Source organism: Artibeus jamaicensis, unplaced genomic scaffold (assembly GCF_021234435.1).
Source record: "Artibeus jamaicensis isolate MK-2021 breed Jamaican fruit bat unplaced genomic scaffold, CSHL_Jam_final contig_519, whole genome shotgun sequence".
In the NCBI taxonomy this organism is placed as follows: domain Eukaryota; kingdom Metazoa; phylum Chordata; class Mammalia; order Chiroptera; family Phyllostomidae; genus Artibeus; species Artibeus jamaicensis.
Window position 1 is genome coordinate 10,216,745 of NW_026521871.1, and position 21,811 is coordinate 10,238,555.

Consider the following 21,811-nt stretch of genomic DNA (forward strand, 5'->3'; position numbering starts at 1 on the left):
ATGTCATAGTGCTGTCCCACTAAGATGTGAGGGTGCTGGTTATTTATTAATTACCCACCTCCATCATAGTTGTTTGGAGAGCCTGAGCTCCCCATCACTTCTGGTCTGCCTTGTTCCCTGGCCAAACCTGTTGCTGTGCCCAGAGGAAGACCTTAAGCAGAGAGAGATGCAGGGGCATGAGGTGGGAAAACAGCAGGACATCTGATATTCTCCATTCAAGCTGTGGGTGACCTCCAGGGTAGAACAAGAGGATGTGGAGAGGAACTAACATTCTCTATAATAATTAAAATAAAATAAGGGTCCTTAAAGAGTAGGTACAAAAATAGCAGCCATGCCCTCTATGGTGACCTACTAATTTTCTGTCTATAAATAAGGATTGAGGGAGGAGTCTTCCCCAAAGTTGGGAGGGAGAGTTTCATCAATGTTCTCTTTAGCTGGAGGACTGATCAGCTGAATGAGTTGGGAGAGATCAGGCAAATTTTTGAGGCAGGACTGATGCAATAGCAGTGAATTGTGTAGATATTTGTAAAACATAAATGTCAAGAGATTGGCACATTTTTCCCCAGAAGTGTCATAATATGACAAGTGTGAGCTTATATGTATATGATTATGGCTCTCCTAAATTCCTTCCAAAATGACCCACATTGATAAGTTCTGTTGAGAAATAAAAACATGAATTATCTCAAATATGTTTTCTGCTCTTTCCACATCCAGTAAAGAATGAAGAATGCAGCACGTGCACACACACACACATACACCCCCATGTCTTGGGTTTCATTTTTCCATATTGACCTATGTTTCCTCTCAAGGTGATTACAGGGTGTTTACCATGGAATCTCCCCAGCCCACTTTTCCTTATACCTGTATCCATGCCAACTTTTCAAATCTTAGCTCAAGGGGCACCTGACCCATGGAACTAGAAGAGATTTCTCCTGCCTCTGGACATTCATGTAAGCCAATCCCTTAATTCTTGTTTTCTTCCCCATATTGTGTTATCATCAGTTCTCTAATTATTCATGTCTTATTCATCTTCACTTTGTCACTATTGTAGGGCTGTGGAGTTGGAAACCTGGGTGAAGTCCTGTTCTTTAACTTACTAGCTAAGCAATCACGGGCTTCCTTCCACATGAAAATGGCTACATCAAAAGCAGGGATTTAGTGAAAGCATACTAGTCAAGCACTTAGCCTGACGCAAGTGGTACTTGTCTTTGTGGTTGCAGAATTTCAGTGCACGTTGAATGAATTTCTGTGCAGTATCCACAGTAAAAGCCTTTCCATCACTGATTCTTACTTATTCCCATAAATTTCCCCAAAGCAGTATATTCTCCTAATATGCTGCTTCCTTATCCTTCTGCTTCAATTTTGTCCTCTAAGAGTGACCCAGGCATTGAAACCCAGACCCACATGAATGTCCATTGTGATTCATTGCCAGGTGGGCCTGGTGAATGGATATTCAGGAAATCCTTCCTTTCCTCACTGTCCACTTATTACCTGGTTTCTCTGTCTTTTACTCGGAAATAAGAACTGTTGATCTTGCTTTGATTTAGCAAAAATAAGATTGGTAGAATAGTTCTGGACTATCTTGGATTTTCCTGGGAAGGATGAGGGACAAAAGAAAACCTGATAGGATAAAGTGTAATTGCTATTGTATGCTATTATCTCTATATCCCATAGCAACAAATCTTATGATATTTTTCTCATTTAAACCATATTCATGAAGATTTTACTGTTAACTTGATCCAGATGACTGATCAAAGCATAGTTTGTTATTGTCACCTTGCTAAAATATTTAAAGGCAGTTTTAATATTACACTTTATAGCTACATATTGCCATTAAGCTGTTGAGTCTATTACTGGTCAATCAAGGATTTTCATTTTGTTTCAAGAGCTCCTTGGATACACTCTTCAGAAATGTCAAGAGAGATAGACTAAATGGCATCTTTTCACAGATGGTGTTCATCAGGGATTTTAGTTAATAAAGCAAGTTTCAGTTTTCTATGGTTGGTTTTTGGTGCTAACAAAAGTATTCTAAGTCCCATGCTCTTCCAGAGGTTAGGGGATAGTAGCAAAATGAACCCCATAATAAGCAATACTCTTTATCATTAATGAAACAAGTAATAAGGGACATGATGGAGTATATTACTGGATCCATTTTACTAAAGAGTGGAGTATTTCCTGGAGAAGACCACTTTTACTTTTCCAATAGCCCAAAGCTATACATTTATCTTGCTCTCTCCACTTCCAGGAATAACAGTAATCACAAACAAATATACAACAGGAACAGTTAAACTATCATATGGGAAGTTACACACTCAACTGGCCCATCCTAGATGCTGATTGTGTATTTTTCCTTTCATTTGTTCCAGTAGCCTATACCCCTTCCATTCATTCCTTCATACATTCTCACATATATATATTCAACAGACATTAATTACTACTTATACATCAGATTCTGTGCTAGGTGGTGGGTAGTATACGTGTGATTAAGACATAGCATTTCCCTCAAGATATTTTCAATCTAGTGGTGGAGAAAGCCAAGAAAGCACATAGTTATTTACTATTCACTGAGGGAAGTGCTGTGATGGGATAGGGGTTGAGGGAGGGTTCGGGATTCTGGGGAAGGCAGTGGAAGAGAACTTACTCTTTTCTGAGGTGGGCTTAGGGACGGCACTTCGGGAAGTGAGAGTGTTGAAGCTAAGACCAGAAGAACTAATGGGTATAACTCAGGTAAAGACAGAGGATGAAGGCATGACAGGAACAGAGACAACATATCCAGGGTAAGGGAGAGGGGGAAGCAGGTGTGAGGCTGGGAAGTGAAGAGCAGTGACCTCCCAAGAGCCTTATAAGCTGCAAAGTAAATGGGGCTATTTTCCTGAGGGCAATGGGGAGCCTCTAAGGAACTTGAAGCCAGGGAGTAACTGCCTTCAAGTTGCTCACTTCAGGGAGTATCATTCTGGCTACAGGTTGTGTTCAATGGAAGGCAAGTGTACAACAGGAGAACTTATAGGGTCCAATTGCCCTGGAGAAATAAGATGGTGCCTGGAAGGAAAAGGAAGTAGAAAATGAAATCTGATTAGATTAGTCTCAGAAGTCATAACATAATGTCATAAAATGTATATAACACAGCCAAAAGTGAAGTGTCAGGTCAGTCATTTGGTAGACACTGAAAAATAAATTAAAATGGGCTTCAGTGAATTGCTAAATGAGTCTGAGTTCCCAAGTGCAGCACATTGGAAAACTATCCCTCTCCAACCCTGTATTAGTTTTCCTGGGAATTCAGCTATGACTGCCCAAAAGATTTGCTGTTTAAATCTTTGTGGTAGGCACCTTGTGTTGTCTGATGGCTATGGGGACATGAACCAGTATGCATGGAATCACCCAGTAAATGCATCAGAAGTGACTTGAACAAATGGTATTCTTGTTCCAAAGCTTGTTGAATTTTTTCTGCAGGCTTTTTTCCCCCACCAACCTTTAGGGAGTCGTATTCATGGCTTCCTATCCTTCCAGACCAGTTTGGTGTATTGTATTAGGAAACCAATACAATTGGGTAGTGATGAGGATAGGTGGTATAGATAAAAAAACAAATTAAAGGAGATTTATTTTCAATCTGAGAATTAGCAAGCAGGATTGGTCAAACTTTCTTGTAGGAGGAAAAACTAGCAACCAGTCTGTAAGAAATCGGTCACAGTTTAGGGGATATGTTACAGCAAGATAAATAAAAGTAGTCTAGAGTATCAGGCCAAACTCTCATTTTTCATCTCTGTTTCATGCTCTTCTCTTCCAGCCGAGACTAATCAAAAGAAGCCTCTTCCGCTCACAATTGCTCTGTGTACATTTCCCCCAGATCTGGTATTCACATGAACAACGTGGTTTATTTATATTTCAGCACCAAATTGGAAAGATGACATCATTCATTTACAGTCTTTATCCCATGACATGCCTACTCTCCAACACCTCATTTCAGCAGACACATTTAGGACTGCATATAGCATCTTGTTTAGCTTGTACATTCTTTTATGGGATACAGTTCAAAGGTAGGGAACTTTAGGCTTGTCGCTGGTAAGAAAATAATCTCATAAAATCACAGGAGCTTCCCCAAAGGATAAGGACATTATGATATTTACAATAGCAGTTATTATTTGTTCATTTAGGTTCCATCGTTCATTCTTGGGCAAGTCCCTTCCTTATTGACCATAACAGATCTTATAACTCCCTTTAGGCCCTTGGAATTCTATTAGAAGACACAATTCCAGATTTATTAGTTCACAAGTTCAAAAGTACAGGCTCCTAACAATACTGGAATTTTACGTGTGAACACTGAATTTCAGAATCTCCTACACAAGGGTAGGCTGTATAAGGGAATCTCAGGACTCGGCTGGCAACAGCCCCACTGACCTTCTGTTTCTCACAAGACATAACTGGTCCATCGGGTCTTCTGATACTTGAAGTGTCCAAGTGAAGGATAGAAATGCTATCAGCTGCCAAAGGTTGCCTGGGATTTTTAATTTGTTATTTCACCCCAATTTTATTGATGTTATCCATATAATGCACCTTTTTACATCTGCTCTGGGGCTGGTCAAATATTGTACACACTTCAAAAAATGAAATGAGTAAATCATGAGACATCCTTTGGCAGGTAGAATAGAGATGTGAGGTGTTTTCAAAACTTAGCAGAATCAAGGCATGTATGAGAAAGCTATTTTTACCTGTTCAGCTGTTTGCCATTTTTGCTAGTGGCATGGCAAAGAGAAAAATCTAGCAATTAAGAATTGGAATTCCCAGAAAACCCCCATGTTCTATGTCAGGAAAGAAGCTCTGGCGGCTGAAATCTATGTCTTGATTGCAAATGGAGATAGTAATAATTCCTCCTAGGAAAGTGTTAAGGATAAGTTAGATTGTGTGTGAAAAATACTGTAAGAATGTACTATGCGGGGTCCAGAATTATTATCAGTGTATTATTTATATCACATAATAAAATTCCAACTGGTTTGGAGGTGTTGCTAGCCTCTGACTTCCAACACTCTTAAAGTGCTGATGGCTTGTTGTCATCCCTAGCTACCAGTGAGCTTGTGATGCCGATTCATGAGATATTTTCAACTCTCAGTGACCTTCTCTGGCTGGAAATAAATCTCATCTTACCCCTAGAAGGGAAGCACCCATCAAAAATCATGGCCCTTCTTCCCTTCTCTCATTGTAGCAACATGCATGTGCATCTACATTTGCTAGACCATGTGCTAGATTCTGGGGTGAGGAAGATGGAAGAAAGATGGACAGACAAATCCATGGTTACAGAGTGGTAGTAAGCCAGAGGTACACATTACCTAGCCTCAAGGGTGCAGTCAGGAAGAGGCTGTGAGTTGTCCAGACCCAGAAGTTAGAGGTGAGGCAAGGTGGCTGGGGGAACTGTCTCAGGCACAGAAAATAGGCATCAAGAAGGAGAAGTGCCTTAAAGTAAACAAGAGCAACAATAGTAATAATAGCACTTGACTTTTATTGTGAGCCACTGTATGCCAGGTCCTGAACTGATACTTGAAGTTCATCATTAGGAGGGTGGCACTATTACTCCCATTTTAGAGTTGAGGAAATTGAGGCATATAGAAATAGTTAACCCAAGAACTTATGTGCATGTTCCATGGACATGGACAATGAAGGGGGTTTGCCTGAGGGAGTTGGGGGTACTGGGTGGGGGAGGACAAAGGTGGAAAAATCTGGACAACTGTAATAGTATAATCAATAAAACTTGAATCCAGACAGTCTTATCTCTAGACCCACATTTGTAGGCTTTCTGGGATGGATATTTTTATCTTCCTTTTTCCATGGTCTTTAGGTATTTTTCTAAATTCTGTGACTCTGTTAAGTGAATTCACTGCTTTTGTTATTGCCCTGTATGGCAAAACAATACAATAAAACAATTCCGTGGCCCAAGGGGTTTTACTATGACATCTAGTTGCCTCCTGTGACAAACAGTGGGAAGTAAATTAGAGCAGTCAGCTCTTCACCATTGACTCTGCTCCTTTTGCTCAGTCTTCCCCCAAAAGTTTATCAGTTAAAATGTCCATAGCATGCCCATTTACCAGAAGTCATCATAGCAGCAAACCATGTCCATTAACATTTTTTGCATTTGGCAGCTTTCAAGTAGATTTTTCTGCTTTGTCTCTCAAAACCATCATTTGTCTGTGGCTCTGAGTCTCCATCCAGTCCTTTCCCATCTTTTCATTTAGGGCTTCCTTCTCTTGCTTGCTTTAGAGTGTAGGACATGATTGTTGGCAGTGTGTGATCCTAAGCTTCCCCTGGATCTCTATGATTGTATGATATGCACCTTAGGAATTGTCCATTCTTTCTCCCTTTTAAATCATCTGGGAGAAGTACATTTACATCTACAAATGTAGGTCCAAGAACATAGTAGCTTCACAGATGTGACAAAGCCTCTTTCACCAAAGCATGGTGCATTCTTCATTAAGTGTCATTGACTAAATATAAAAATTTCTGGATTAGGAACAGAGGGAGCCCTCTAGGTGCTATAATGATGCCGTGAGTCTCTTTGGCAGGTCTTCTATCTCCTGATGGAATGTCCCCTGATTTTTGTGTGCACAGACCCAGAACAGAATGAAGCTGATGGCAGACAACTATGACGAGGACCACCACCATTACCACCACCACCACCATCACCACCACCACCGATCTCCTGGGAGGTCGCAACATTCCAATCACAGGCCCTCTCCCGACCAGGTCAGTTTCATTGCCGCTTACCTCCAGGACCCCTTTTACCCTTTGGATATTTTAAGATAAAATAAATAATCCTCAAGAAATAATAAACAGCATAAAGTGATACGTTCTTTGAACTGAAACTAATAGCTTTGGTATTTATTTCCATCACTCAAGGAATCTAAATGTTTTCCTTTCTCCTTCCTCTTTAAGGTTTTGTCTGTTCTTGTTTATGTTATGCATTTTCTTTCCTCCCCTCCTTTCTTCTCATAGATATGTCATCTATTGCCGGCTCAGTATCTAATGGTGGGTTACTTTGGAATGTCTTTTTCAGAGTTTTAAGAGAAAGCACTTTGTTTCCATGAGCTTGGCAACCAGAGAAGTTTTGAGTTTGCTGAGCACTTTTCTAGAAAATTCCTGAGTGATGCAAATTAGCAGTGGGGTAAAACAATATGAAAAAAATCAGTTTTGCTTGCATTTTAGCCAGTGAAGTCAAGGGGTCTGGTTTATTTGATTTGGACACTATCTTCTCCTTTGACTAAGTAAAGCCAGTGAAAAGATAGATTGACAAAAACAATAATTTCCTGTGATTTTAACTATTTTGCATTAGCCCACCAAATACAAAAACTACTTATAGCATCGATATTAAAACTCTTGAAGGTGAGTTTCACAGAAACTATTAAATTAAATGCAAACTAGCAGGATGATATATATAGTCAATAGTAGCAGTATTTCCACCTTGATCATACTATTACCTTTTCTTTGTGATCCCAGTGTAACTTAGAAAATTTCAAGAGGGGTGAGGCATAGGTAATGGAATACAATCATCTGGATAAGTGTGAATGCCTTTGTTATATATTTCTGAATATGTGAGGGGAGGACTTATTGGAATTACCTATGCGAAGAGGATTTAAATTGTTTGTTGGAGGGAGAGGTGCCTAATATGCTTCAGATGGTTTGGCTTCCATTTTCACTTCATATTACTAACATCCCAAAGGAGGTTAAGATTTTAGGTGTCCAAGATGATTTGCCAGGAGTACAACTCCAAGGGGAGCCATTTTTATAGTAAATGACATAAAAAGGCTCCCCAGAGCAAGCAGTGAGGTCGCTCCAACCAGGAAGTCCCATACCCTCACCCCCAGCTTGGCCTTACCCTTGTACTGGGAAACATTTGTCTTCAGAGACCTCAGTGCTGCAGAAGGTGTTCACACACAGGACACCTCAGTATCTGAGGCCAAGTACAGAAAGGTACCAGTTTATGTTATTAGCTAAAATTTGGTCTCAATATGGAGATCAGCAAAGTGGAGAGAAAAATTATTTTTATGTCATTATCTTGTATGACTGTAGTTTTAGTTTGATTTGGTTTTATTTCTTCAATTCTCATTCCTCACAACAAGTACCATCCCCCCCCTAACATGTTGCAATATGACTGGCATCCTGCTAACCAGATCTCTTCATTCTCATTCTTAGTCCCTACCCATTGTTTCTTAACCTTCTCCCATCAAGGGCGAGTGTGAGGTTTTATCTGTGCTCCCAGAACGCTTCCTCCAAGAGAAGCAGGAACTATAGAAGCTGGAAGAAGGATTTGGAGCCCCACTGGGGGATTGGATCACACAAGGATGTGTTGAGATCACAGACAGGCTTGTTTCATCACAGAGACACATATGCTAATATGTCCTCCTACCAACAGGGCAGCAGATCAAATTTATCTGCCTTGCGAATGATATTTCTTACAAAAGCTTATCTTTTGTTACTTTCTCAAAGGTCTTTAATCATAAACTAGAACACTTGCCTGCTTGGTTGACCCTCTTACACTTGTCCACTGACACGAGAGGTTGTCACAGGGCAGAAATCATGGCTCAGGGGTGGTGCCCTTTCCAGAAGAGTTAGCATTCTTTGAGGAGTGTCTGGCTAAGATATGTCATCAGGACCTCTGACACACCTTTCTCAATGCTACTGTTAGGAAGATGATGATGCCCTTTCACTTTCACATCCTTCATTTCAGTGCCCACTCTAAGCAACTCATGGACATAGAAGCAGATAATCTCATCCAGGCCCTGAAAGGATGGGGGTGAACTTGACCAGAGTCCTGCTGCCGGTTATTTGCTCATTCAACTAATAATACTTGAAGCATATATTCTATACCAGCCACTATGTCTTCAAGGAGTTTGTTGTCTAGTCCTGGGACAAAAATTCAGGTCATCTGATGTCTCATTTAATTCTTGCCTGGATCATGTCAATCAGAACATGACAGATAAAAGGTAGTTATAATTTAATTAGGAGTCAATAACTTAGAAAGTTACTCTGAAGTAGGTGCACCAGGAAGTGACTTACCCTTGGCCGGGAGGATAATTTTTGGTTTTAAACTGGAATCAGCAAACCTATAAGACTCCTTTGCTACACTCTTTCAGTTAGAGAAGGAGAGTTAAGCAAAGAGTCCTGGTATGAGTATGTTGAATGTAGTGATAGGAAGGCCTTTTGGGACTAGTTGTCCTAGGTCTGTGGAAAGGATGATCCCTGCTATACTGGAGATTTGAGATTCATAATCAACAACTCCTATCAATTCATGCATTGTTATAAATCCAAGTCCCAGAGTGTAACAGTCTTAAAAAGGTAGGAAGTCTTTCCCAATTGATTAAAAACTCTGCACATAATTAATCGTGTAAGCCTATGTACTAATATGTATGGAGTGGTTTACTTCTCAGGAGAAAATGACAGCCTTGTATCAGTATGTGACAGCAATGGATTCTAAATAACAGATGATTTGAATATGATTTGGACTAAATATCCATAATGTGCCCATGTTAACTGAGCTAATTTAAAGGGGAGACATCTCTTCCAGGATTCCCAATCCCCTTCTCATCAATCTTCGAGCCCCAGCTTTTCTGTGGCCCTGAGGGTTGACAATAATGTGTTCTGGAAGAGGGCCTACCTCTTCCAATGTCTTGTTGACATTATCTTCTGAGATTTAATTAGAGATCAGAACATGAATATGAAGAAATATAAAAAATCCATCCCATTTGTACTTTTCCAGAGAAACTCATTTTTCCTTTGGAAATTCAATTTAAGTATTGCCAGGCTTGCAGAATTCGATTCTTTTTCCATTTTTCCCTGTCCCTCTCTCCTTCACTATGATTTTTTTTTCCTCAGGAGAAACTGGATCCAAGGGTTATAAGTCTAGACTAACATTTCCCGAAGTAACTTTTGGAACATTAGTCCCATGAGGATAGTCTCGAAACAAAGATCCAGTGGGCAAAACTTTGGGAGAAAGTGCTGCATATTATAATTCAGTCTTGGAGCGTCTTGGTGTAATTAGCAGATCAAAGGACTGAAAAAGTCATATAAGGAAGAAAGCTCTCCAATTTTATTTAATCCAGCATTTCCCAGATTTATTTGATCATAGAATCTTTTTTTCTTTTCTTTTCTAGTAACATCTGTGCTCTGAAAAATACTGTTCTCAGAGTATCAGGTGAAGAAAGAGACTACCCAGTTTAAAACATGGCTGATCTAGTTTCCAGCAGTGTTTTTCATCTTAAGGTGGAGTTTTGAAGTATTTCTCTTATGCTTTGCATAGCAGAAAATGAGGGCTCCCCTTTCATTTATTTCTTGGGATACCTTTATAAAGGATATAACATCTGAGAATGTGTTATGCCACCCAAGACCCAAAAGATCTGAACTCAGGGAGCCATTGTAAGGATGAGGACTCAGAAAAGCCAGGATAATCATAAATTTGAAGCCTCTCAGGGATTGAAAATGAGTGTGATGTGGAAAAAGGAGAATTTGGAGAACATGTAAGAGAAATAAGGGATATGGCCATTCAACAGCCAAAAAAGAGCGGTTAATAGTTGGTGCCCTGTGACCCCCCCAGGATGGCCATAGTCATTGAATATGTCCAAGTAGAACATTCAGACAAATCCCAGTAACACCTTTAGGAAATCCTTTAAACCAAGAAGCAGGCACAAGGGCAGACAACAAATATTTCCCATGATACAAGCTACTGGTGAGCTTTGAGAAGCACCAAAGACCAAAGAACTATTGGAACATGGTGGAAACACATCGGTGATTTTATTCTTTGTGAGGTCACCAAGATTTATTTTAGGAAAACTAAGTGGAAGCTCAACTTCTCCTTAATGCCCTCTGTATCTGTCATCATCAGTATCATGTGTTATTTTCTTTAAGTAGGATCTTTCCTTGACTTACCTATGATGCCAAGCCTTTTTATTTTCCTTTTTCCAGGCATCATATGATTTTTATTGTTCCTGAAACAAGTTATATCCTATTAATCTCCTTCCAGTGCTCCCAGGTATGAGCTAACCCCATGGGTAAGAAAAGCACACCATCAGAGTGAGCTCCACACTCCAGCCAACTCAAAATGCCAGGTCTTGGTCAAGCTGCCCTTTGGCGTTCAGGACTCCCATTTACGTACCTGGGTTTTGGGTTGGTGTTGGGTGCTTTTGGCCCTGAACCTCACTTTTTTGCTGTTGTTTTGTTTTTGTTTTGCGTGTGTGTGAAAATTTCACTTCCATTTGTTAGAGCATCTACCACTCTGATTCTAATGTGTAGGGGCCTAAATGGCAAAGAACCTAAACATGTTTTGGCTGGAAATGCCAGAATATATGGCCACTTTCCAAGCCCAGAGCTTGCTTCTCCTCTTGCTCCTTCCTTTGGATGGAAATGCTCTCTCACAAGAGTTTGGAAGCTCAAGAAATGTTCACTATCTTGAAGACTTTTGCATCCTATTTAAGTTAAATTTCACATTTCGCGTATGGAAGTCCCACTTTTAAAGAAGAGCCACAGAGTCCAAGGGCATGGAGGCAGAATATTTACTAAATTGATAATGGAAAGATTTGGTCAAATTTTATATGTTATCCATATTCTTTTTTTCATGTTGCAAACCACATTCACACCTGTTCGGCCTATAATAGGCACTCTGTAAACATCTAAGTGAGTTGTTTCCACAGCACCTCTGGGAACTAGGAAGAGCAGATGGAAGTATCTCTGTGGTAAAGAAAAAGATCTCCAGATAAAGAAACTGGAGTTCAGAAAGGTGTTTGTTATCATGAGTCACACCTCTGAAAGTCAACAGGCCCAAGATAAAAACCCGAGTCTCTGTCTGAGTGTTGTCCATTGGTGGCAAACCTCTTTTGATATTAGTATGAGAGGGAGCCCCCCCGAACTGGAATTATCTCCTAGAGGGCAGGTCCTTTGTAGTACAGGCTTCCTCTGCTAGGTGAGTATACTAGGAATCCACCTGTATCTGTGTAGTAGCTGGTGGCATTATGAGAGGCTGTGTTTGGCCTCAGTGAATTTATTTTGAAGACTCTTTCAATGTGTTTGCCCATTTCATGATGGGCAATTTATGAGCACACCTGCCTACACCTGAAAACCATGCTACATGTTCAGCAGTTTTTTACCAAAAATGACATAACCTCCATACCCCACCTTCCCTATTCACTCAATCTTGTCCCAAGTGTTTTGCCGATGTGGAAGAAATGAAACAAAAATGTCAGAATCACTAAAAGGTATCAAAATTGATGAGTTCAAAAACTATTCTGAGCAGTGGAAAGGAAGTCTTGTTAGATATATTGCATCCCATGGAGAGTACTTTGGAAGTGACTGAAGTTTAAACATGTAAAACTAAATATACAAATTTTTTATAAATAAATTATGATGTTTTTGGATCCCCCACCATATTTGTGCAACAAAATGTTTTGAATATAGTTGCATGGCTATATCAAGTTTTCCTCTAATGCAAATATGCTTTCTTTTCCCCATTAAATTGTAGGAAATTTTATTCTATTTTTATTTTGATCAATGTTGAATTAAAATATTATCTCCTTAGTTCTCTTTCCATTTGCTTCAGCTTTCATTTTCTTTATTTCCCTTTTTCTGTTTTCTGACTTTATTCCTTTCATTTTCCTCCCACTTCACCTATTCCCCTTTTTTCTTCCCTATCACCATTGTCCTTGTGCCAAACAAAATATGTCTCCTCCCAACTAACTCCACCGCTACCATGTAATCACCAGAGTGAGATTCTCAAGGAGTGGAGAGCATGGCACAGAGAGGGCAGGGGGAGTCGCTCTAGGTTATAAGAGGACCTTGGCAATGGCTTGCCAGGACACACATTCCTTTGTTCATTCATTCACCCTTGAGCTTCTGCACACACAAGGTCCTGGTATAAGCCAGTCCCCCTGAACAAAGTTAAGGATGCTTCAGTCTGCCAAAGGCTACCATCAGATCAGCTAGGGCTTTAGAAATATTCACAGATAATGGCAGAAAGTGGGTTTTCCATTTTGCATCTTTAACTTTAGGACAGGTACTCTGCTATTTTATTCCTAGAAAATTTATTGCCCTAGTCATATATATTACCCAGTCCACTTGGCAGTTCTGGAACCCAGCTGTAGATGTGAGTGGCCTTTGGTCCTTTATCTGCAGTTCCTGGTTACTGTGTAGTCCTAGCACATGTTGGCTTTCAGCTGAGATGTGAGTCTGTAGCACTGGACATCTTTCAGAGCACTGAATGTCCACTTCCATTTCCTGTTGAAAATCCTTATAGAATTCTGTTTGGGATACATGTCATCTTGCCATAAGCCATCAAATAACTTGCTCCGACCTCGATTTGGCCTTCTTTCAAGAGAGAGAACATAGGGCAAGTATATAGACTCTATTTTAAGATACAACAACACAATCCCAATGACCCCACTCATGCTGATTGGGCTCAGGCCCATAAAAGCTTGGCTGTCCCCCTTTCCCCTCTCCCTTCTTTCCACAGGCAAAAGAGGCATAAGGTAGAGTTAGCTCAGAAAATAAACATAGGGTTCTTACCCTCTCACCTTCCCACCGTTGTCCACATTGCAAACACCTGAGCCTCCAGTACCTGCTCGCAGGTAGACTGAGTTAGTGTCCTGCAGAACATTCCCATACAAGGGAGATTTCCAGCCACCCCTACAATCAGGTCCTCTTTGAGGTGGTAGCTGAGGCAGGTGGCAATATTTGCAAGTCACATGTATTTTTTGGCCTCAGATCTGTGTGGTAAATTGCCTCCCTGCTGTTCTCCTTCTCTTCTCAGGGGCCTGCATTTAATGTTTGGTCAACAAAGAGTTGGTGGAGTCTCACTGTCCACCAGGAAAATGAAGGGGTCACATCAGCCCCCCTCGGGGCCCTGTTACCTCTCAGTAAGCCACCTCAAGGCCCTCAGATTCTACACTCACCCTGAGCCCCTGTGTGAAATGCTGGACAGGGCTTTGTGATTGATGCCCTGCTTTCTGTGCACTTTCACCAACAGATTAGCCAAAGTGCAGCCCTTTGAATTCTAACAAACATGAGGGGTTTAACTTGCTCCACTGCCCCCAGAAGATGGATTCTGTATATAAAGTTGTTATTTCTAGCTTTTGCTTAGGGAGGAAAAAAAGAATTTATTTTATGTTTTGAGGTTAAATGAATGTGGGATAAATGTATACATAGTGTCCTGAGTGTATATATGTATGTATCGCTATATGTCAGATGAACTGAGGACTTTTCCACATATGGAAGAATTTCTCAAGATCATGTTTAACTAGAAATTTCTCTCCCTAACTTCCTCTGAGTGCATGTTTGAATATACATTATATATACATATATATGTTCCTGTGTGTAAATACATTTCCATGTTTCCTATAAAAAAACCCACTTATCAGAGGTTACTAAAGTATTCTTACAGAACAACTAAAAAACAGAAAATTTTAGCTTCCATAAGTTAACATAATATGAAAAATTACATGTGTTAGGCTCTTAATACCGGTTTCCCATCCAAGTTAGTTTGTCTGAAGCTTCCTAGTTAAGAAGCAGCAGAAACAACAAAGAGGTTGCACTGCAAACCTCACTTTCTGGCCCACTTCTTGGAAGAATCTTTGGGTTTTGGCTTCCAGTGGGAATGAAGCCTTCAAATTCAAAAACCCAGGAAGAAACATCTGGTCAGGCTGACATTTATTGGATGGGAGAAGAGTTCCGAGATGCCCAGGGTTCCCCCTTTGAGGTCAGTCCTGTCAGAATCAGAGCAGAGGTATCCCGGGGTGCCTTTTGGTACAAGATTTTGGAACAAATCTTGTGAGCCTCTTGCCTGTTTTCTTTTCTTTTTAAAAAGCCAATTGATTAGCCGTGGCTGGTGTAGCTCAGTGGATTGAGTGTGGGCTGTGAAACAAAGGGTCGAGGTTCGATCCCCAGTCAGGGCACATGCCTGGGTTGCGGGCCAGGTCCCCACTAGGGTCCACATGAGAGGCAACCACACATTGATGTTTCTCTCCCTCTCTTTCTCCCTTCCCTTCCCCTCTAAATAAATAAATAAATAAATAGATAGATAGATAGATAAATAAATTTTTAAAAAGTCAATTGATTAATTTTTTAAAATTTAGATATAATTCTATTTGGTCTTAGTCATACCAAATAATGATTTGATATCTATATATTGTGAAATGATCACCAGAACAAGTTTAATTAATACCCATTACCACCCACTGTTACAGGTTGGTTTTTTCTTTGTGATTATTTGCCTCTTTTCTGAGACTTCCTTTATCATAGACTAGATTGGAAGATGCTGTGTTTAAAACACAATAGATTATTTTTTAAGTACTTGAAATAAAAAGATAACTCAGATGTCACTTTTTCCTTTATCCCTTAAAGACTACTAAAGACTACTAAACATCCCCAAAGCTACTAAAATGAGCTTTGGTATATGCATTTTCTCACCATTGGGAAATAAAGGTGCCAGTTACTGTTTGCTTGTGTTTAAGAGCAGGAACTCTGGAATGACCTGGTCCTGGCTCTCTGTGAGGCCACAGGTAAAGAAGGAAATGAGGACAAATGTCTGAACTGTTGTTGAGGGAGGCATTTAACTGTTCCTGCCTCTGTAGCAGTTGCCTGCTCACCCAACCGTTACAAGCCACAGAAGAGGACAGGTGGTAGTGGTGACACACAGCCTTTGGGAAGCTGGCTTTTCAGATAAGCAGATTGCTGCCAGAGTTCTTTAATCTGGCTTTGATTTGATAAACGTAGGGTCCTCTTGGATGGGAAAAGGCAGAGCCACTTAATGCATTAGGATCTTCTTGTTAAAAAAAAAAAAAAGGGATTTCTCCTTAAAGGAGATTTGAGCCTATTAAGAATTCCAGCCTTACTCTATTTCAGTAAAATCCCCCCCACCCCACCCTTTTAGTTTTAAACTTTGTTTGTAGTATTAGGGTTTCATTAAGAGATTTGTTGCAGTATCCTTTGAGTCAACAGGGGTTTTCAGACACAGCCTGCACTCCCCAGCTTGTAGGTATAACTCATCTTGGCAACATCAGAGGTTTGATGAGGCTTGATTTCTTTTCAACTTGCTGCTTTAATCCAGTCCCATTTGTCTATGAGGCAGCACTGTAGCTCCCCCATTGAAAGAAGGTGGCCAACCCTAAAACATCTCAAAGCAGGGAAATCCATTTTCTGTTGCTAAACACCATTGCATCTCCCTTTTTTTCTGGAACTGATGTAATAAGGATCATGTTTGACTTACACATGCCAGGCGCTCGCCACACTCTGAAGATAACGGGAACAGCAGAGGAAAGAGAATCAGAAACATCCTTTAAACACTGCACACACACAGATTCGGAAAACTGCCTTGCCTGCAGACATTAGCATTCTAAAAATTGTTTCAGCTTCTAAATATTAATTATCTGAATAAACTCTAACTTTGAACAGCCCAGAGTTGCTAAAAGGTCTAAGAATGGCTTTATAGAGTATTAGGTTCTTTTCACATGAATGCTGTTTTTGGCCTTGGTGCAAAATCACATAATTTGTTATAATAGTAACAAACTATCAAATGCTACCAACAAGGGTGGTGTGTCCAGTTCTGTTTTCATGTGCTTTTAATGTCTAGAGTGGCTTAATTGACATTCTCCAATTTAATGCACGTGGCATCCTTATGAAGTGCCAGGGTCAGGATATGATCCCGTATTCTTCTTGAGGCAACTGAGGGAATAAAGAGTCAAGAGGCCAGCGGATATGGTTGCCCACTAGCCAGGAAATGGCAGAACCAGATTCATGTTAAAAACACAATTTTCACTGTGTTTAACAAAGCCAAGCCTTAATGACTGATGGATGAGGAAGTGAAAATAAAGCCTGTTCCACCGCAACCCCCTTTTTATGGTTACCTGGCAATGGCTCAGCTTTTAGCAGATGTTGACTTTGGGCTCTGATGAGATATTGTTGGCCAATGTAGAGCCTTCCAGCATTTCTATCTTCAGTTGGGTATCTTATATCTTTCAGCTGAGAGAGCTGGAGCCATGTACCATATACCAGACACCGTTTTGTCAGAATTATTTTGCTTGACAGAGGTAGAAAGCTCATTTCTATGTCACCCCAAAATGATGGTCCAAAAGTTTTAGAAGTGAAGGACAAAGCCCCCCAAGTCTCTTTAACATTCTCAGTGACTTAGCATTAAAGGACTCAGATGGCTGCCCTTCCTCAGGGTGTCCTTGTGAGGTGAACTTGCTGAGAAGAACCAACCCAGTGTGTCTTATAAAATATGGTGTCTCCCATCATGTTTCCCCTCCTCCAGTGACTTTCACCACCTGGGGTTAGAAAAATAAAGCAGGGATGTAGCTGGTGCAGTGACAAAGGAGAGGGAGCCACGCTGTGGAGAAACAAAGAGACACAATCGGGCTGACCCTCAGGAACTCTGAAATCCAGGTCATTCCCTCTCAGAGGGGTCAAGCCAGGCAGAAAGCAAGAATCGAATCTTGTATCCTTCCTCCTTTGGAAATATTTGTTAAGTTCCCAGATCTGAAACATTGAGTGGCGGTGTGAAGGGATCGAAAGTGCTGCCTTTTTCCTCAGGGACCTTAGAATTTGTTTGGGTGCTCTTGACTCAAAGCTGAGCTCAGCAGAACCAGCAACTGCGTTCTGTGGTCAAAATGAGCTCTTCTTTCTGCAGCTTCAGAGCATCCATATCAGGAAGGCTGAGCCTTTGTGGCTAGACAGACTGTGGCAAGTGTGACCCTGCTCCACAGGTCCTAGCCAGGTGTCCTTTGGCAAGCTTCCTGAACTTTCTTCCTGAGCCTTCCTTTCCACATCTACACAAAAGCCTGTAACACCTGTGTGGCAGGGCTGTGGTGAGACTCAGGGAAGAAGTACCGAAACTGTCATACTGTCTCTAACCTAGAGCAGGTGCTTATACCTGTTGGCTCGTGTCTAGCCCAGGTCAGAAATAAGTAAACATATGTATTTAAACAGACCACCAACTGGGTGTTTGAAGCCATATAGGACTTTCCTATTATTTGGGAGAACTTGTCTACAAATGGGCCCCAGAGGCTATACTAGATACAAATCCAGTAAGAGTTCATGGCCATCCCTGACCTCATCACCCAAACAAAGACATCCACCAAGAGATAAGCATTCCAGGAGGTAGGAGAGGTGAAAGACATGAATGGGAGGTCTTGACCCTGAGAGAAAACTTACTAGTGCCCTGAAGAGGCCCAGGGCCCCTGTTCTCCAGGCTCCCGCCCATTGTTTCCCTTTACACATGCATCTGTCTGTCCTGGCTCTGGCCAAGCCTTCAGTGAGATATGCCAAGAAGAGTTGCTTTGGTGCAACCCAGGTGCAGGGCACATCATAAATCCTTTAGGTCCTCAAATTCAAGGAGTTCATCATCACCAAGCCCTTATTATATGAAATGTTAAAGGGACTTACCTAAGAAAAAGAAGATAAAAAAGATGAACAGTGAAAGGACAGCAAACTCACAGTTATTAAGAACCCCACCTTCAACAAAAGCAAACTAAGAGGACAGCTAGATCAGGACCAGAACCATTGAAATGAAGATCACATGGAGGATTAGCAACAGGGGAGTGGGAGGAGAAGGGGGGAGAAGGTACAGAAAATAAGAAGCATAGACCGTAGGTAGAAAATAGATAGGGGGGAGGGTAAGAATAGTATAGGAAATATAGAATCTAAAGAACTTGAGATGCGTGTTCATGAACTAAAGGGGGGGAATGGTAGGGGTGGGGGGTGTTCAGGGTGGAGGGGAACGAAGGGGGGAAATAGAACAAATGTAATGGCATAATCAATAAAATTAAAAAATTAAATCCTTTAGGTCCTGATTTCTAAATTTGTGCAGCCAAAAATTGCAGATTCCTGGGGCTTGAAATTTTCTGAAAGTTGTCAGAGGAGCCTTGAACTGAAGTAGGGGCCCGGGCAGGTCTGGGGACTGTCTGTTGTGACCAGGACAGCCTCCTTCCGTCACTTCCCATGTCTTCCTGATGGAAGTAGCAGCTGAGTACTCACAGAGGCAGTGGGCTGATTTGAATGTGATACTTCCATAATTGTACTCTCATTTCCAGGTAGGACAGGTATGACAGGTATGACAGCAAGGCCCCCATCAGGAGCCCCATCCTCTGATTTCAAGAACAAATGCTGCATAGCCAATCAAAGAGAACTACCAGTTTTTTTGTTTTTGTTTTGTTTTGATTTTTAATATCCAGTGATGGGCTGGGGCTTGCCTGCTGTTTTACTGAATACTTCAAAATAGAGACCAATTAAAGGTTTACTCTGGGCCATTCATCACGTCAGATCATAGCGTTCCTTCCCAGAGCTGCTTCTCTGGGGCCAATAAATGCCCCCACAACAGTGAGTCTTGTCAGCGAGGACTCTGTCCTTTGCCTTTAGATCTTGTCATTGGCATGGCCCCATGACTGGCCCATCTGGTGAGGAATTTTGTTTTATCTCAGTATTTAGAGAATCCCATTAGGGCCCAGCATCTGGGTTTGCAGATTTACCATCAAGGCCTTGTATCATCTCTGGAGCCATAGATACATCCTGAGGCTATTTGGTAGTTAAGCCTCCTCTCCCTTCAAAATTTGCTGTGTGTTGTGGTCACTGAGCTCTGGGCTTCAGCCCATCTTGAATGTTCCCATCCCCAGATGCTATGGACAAAAGCACTTGGATGACTGAAGGACGAGAGGCTTTCTTTCCACTCAGATATTTTGGCAACTCCTGGCACAGCCATCACTCACAAAGGACATCCAAGGGGAGAAATAACAGGCAGCATTCAGGAGAGCCAGTGCAGAGTTGATTTGGAAAGAGAAAAACAAGGAGAGGAAATAGACTCAGGATAGATGCATTATAAAACTCAAGTACTTCTGAATAACTTGGCATAAAGTTAATGACCCAGTGATATCTATCTGTTTCTTATTTTCGATCCCCAATTTTACATTTCTATATGGTAAGATTGCTGAATAAATCAGTATTTGCATCCAGAGACGCAGTCAGGAGTCAAACAGCTGCGAACGTTTGGCAATACTTGGAGCTCCCTCTCTGATTAGCTCCTGCATTTTTGTTTTTTATTCCCTAAGCAGACACTCACTCTGACCCAGATCACTTGGTGATTAGGGTCAATTCATGTTTAAGCTTTGAAGATTAGAGAGAACAGAAATGGCCGCCACTTCCCTTTCTATTTTCTTTTAAGAACTTTAAACTTTAGAAACTAAAAACTTTAAAAATACGCATAATATTACAAGTTCACTCAAGGAATTTATCCACATTTCTACCATGTTAAATGTTAGCAAAGTTTATACTGGACTGTCATATTTCTTTACTTTATTCACCGGCTTACAAGATGTCGATCTCAACATCTGGTTTTTAATAACCCTCGACATCTGGGAGCTCCTTTTTATTCCTATGGTGGACGAGACACAGTAGTGATATTGGCAGTGTATATTTTCAAGTTACAATTCCTGTCTCATTCAATCATAATTAATTACCACTTTTTAATGTATTTAATTTGCTAAAAGTGATTTGCATTAACCACATTTCACTGTTAAGAAAATAGTGGTAGATTTTGGTGGCAGTAGCTTTCTTCATTTCTTTCTTTCTTCGTTTTTTAAAGTTTAAAACCCAGTATGAATGGATTTGAAACAAACTAAATGTATCCATGCTATTGGGTTTTAAATGCAAAATGAAATAAACTGCTCTGCAAGGCAAGCGATTTTATAATCTTTTAGAAGCAGTCAGGAGAGGCTATAGGCTGCGTGGAGGCTAAAGTGTTGTTCTGTTTTGTGACTTTGGCAAATCATAGCATCTCTCTGTGCCTGGGGTTTTCCTATAGCAGTAACTCTGGGGGTCAAGAACCCCTGGATGATGAAAGCTTCCATCAGAGAAATGTACTTTCACAGCCCCATCCCCCACAATGTTCTTCATTGCATTTCAAGGGGTTGCTAGAAACCCTTTAAATTCATTTGTGGATGCTATAGATTTTTCATTCCTTACTAGGACAAAAAGGGACATCAACTTTGCTTTTCTCCAAGAATTGAAAGGGAGTTTAGTGAAAGTAAAAATACATGTTTCTCTAGTGATGTAGGGAAAAGATAATTTTTTTTGTTTTGCTTTGCTTTCCCCCCCCTTCTTTTTTCAGTCAGGAGTAATCACTAGACTGCATAGTGACAAACACAGGTAACTTTTACATGAGAAGACCCAGCCAAAAATATCTATTGTACCTTATTTTCGCCAGAATATTTCTATCTGAACTTTCCTGTACAAATTGATACCGAGTTGTCCACTTTTGACTGTGTGCAAGTCCCCTGATTGACTCTTGTCAGTCAGGGACTCTTTAACCCTCTGTGATCCATGGATTCTTTCAGCAGTCCGATGAACTCTCTGAACCTCTTCTCAAAATGATACTTTTAGATGCAGAAAATAAAGTACAAACAAATAGAAAGGAAACAAATTATGTGAAGATTCATTCAAGACCACTGATATAAATCTTTGAGTAGATGAAAATTACCTTTGCCTATTGGTAAGATTAGATTGAACTGCATGAAATTGCTGTTTTTCTAGATCCAACATGGCCAAATATTGGCATTTCCTTATGATTCAACCCAATAGTGCAACAACTTAAGCAATAAAGATCCAGTAGTAAGAAAACGTTCCAAGTTATTTTTTTCTAATCCTGGTTTTTAAAACAAAGAAGCATGTCATGGCAAAACCTGGTTTCATCAGGGATTTATTATAAGACACCACTCCCAATTCTTTGTGAGACCAGGACATGAACCACTGAGTCTTCAACATTTTGTCTGTCCTTCCAGTAAATGGTGAGCGTTCCTGTTCC

At 40.7% G+C, this 21,811-nt stretch overlaps 1 protein-coding gene across 1 annotated transcript in view; it reads left to right on the forward strand.

Annotated features, from left to right (window-relative positions):
* The window catches only part of ERC2 (ELKS/RAB6-interacting/CAST family member 2), a 982,831-nt gene that overhangs the window by 786,332 nt on the left and 174,688 nt on the right, over positions 1–21,811 (forward strand). The window contains exon 18 of the mRNA XM_053669554.1: positions 6,595–6,729. Coding sequence (XP_053525529.1) covers positions 6,595–6,729 — 135 coding nt within the window. The remainder of the gene's footprint in view (positions 1–6,594; positions 6,730–21,811) is intronic.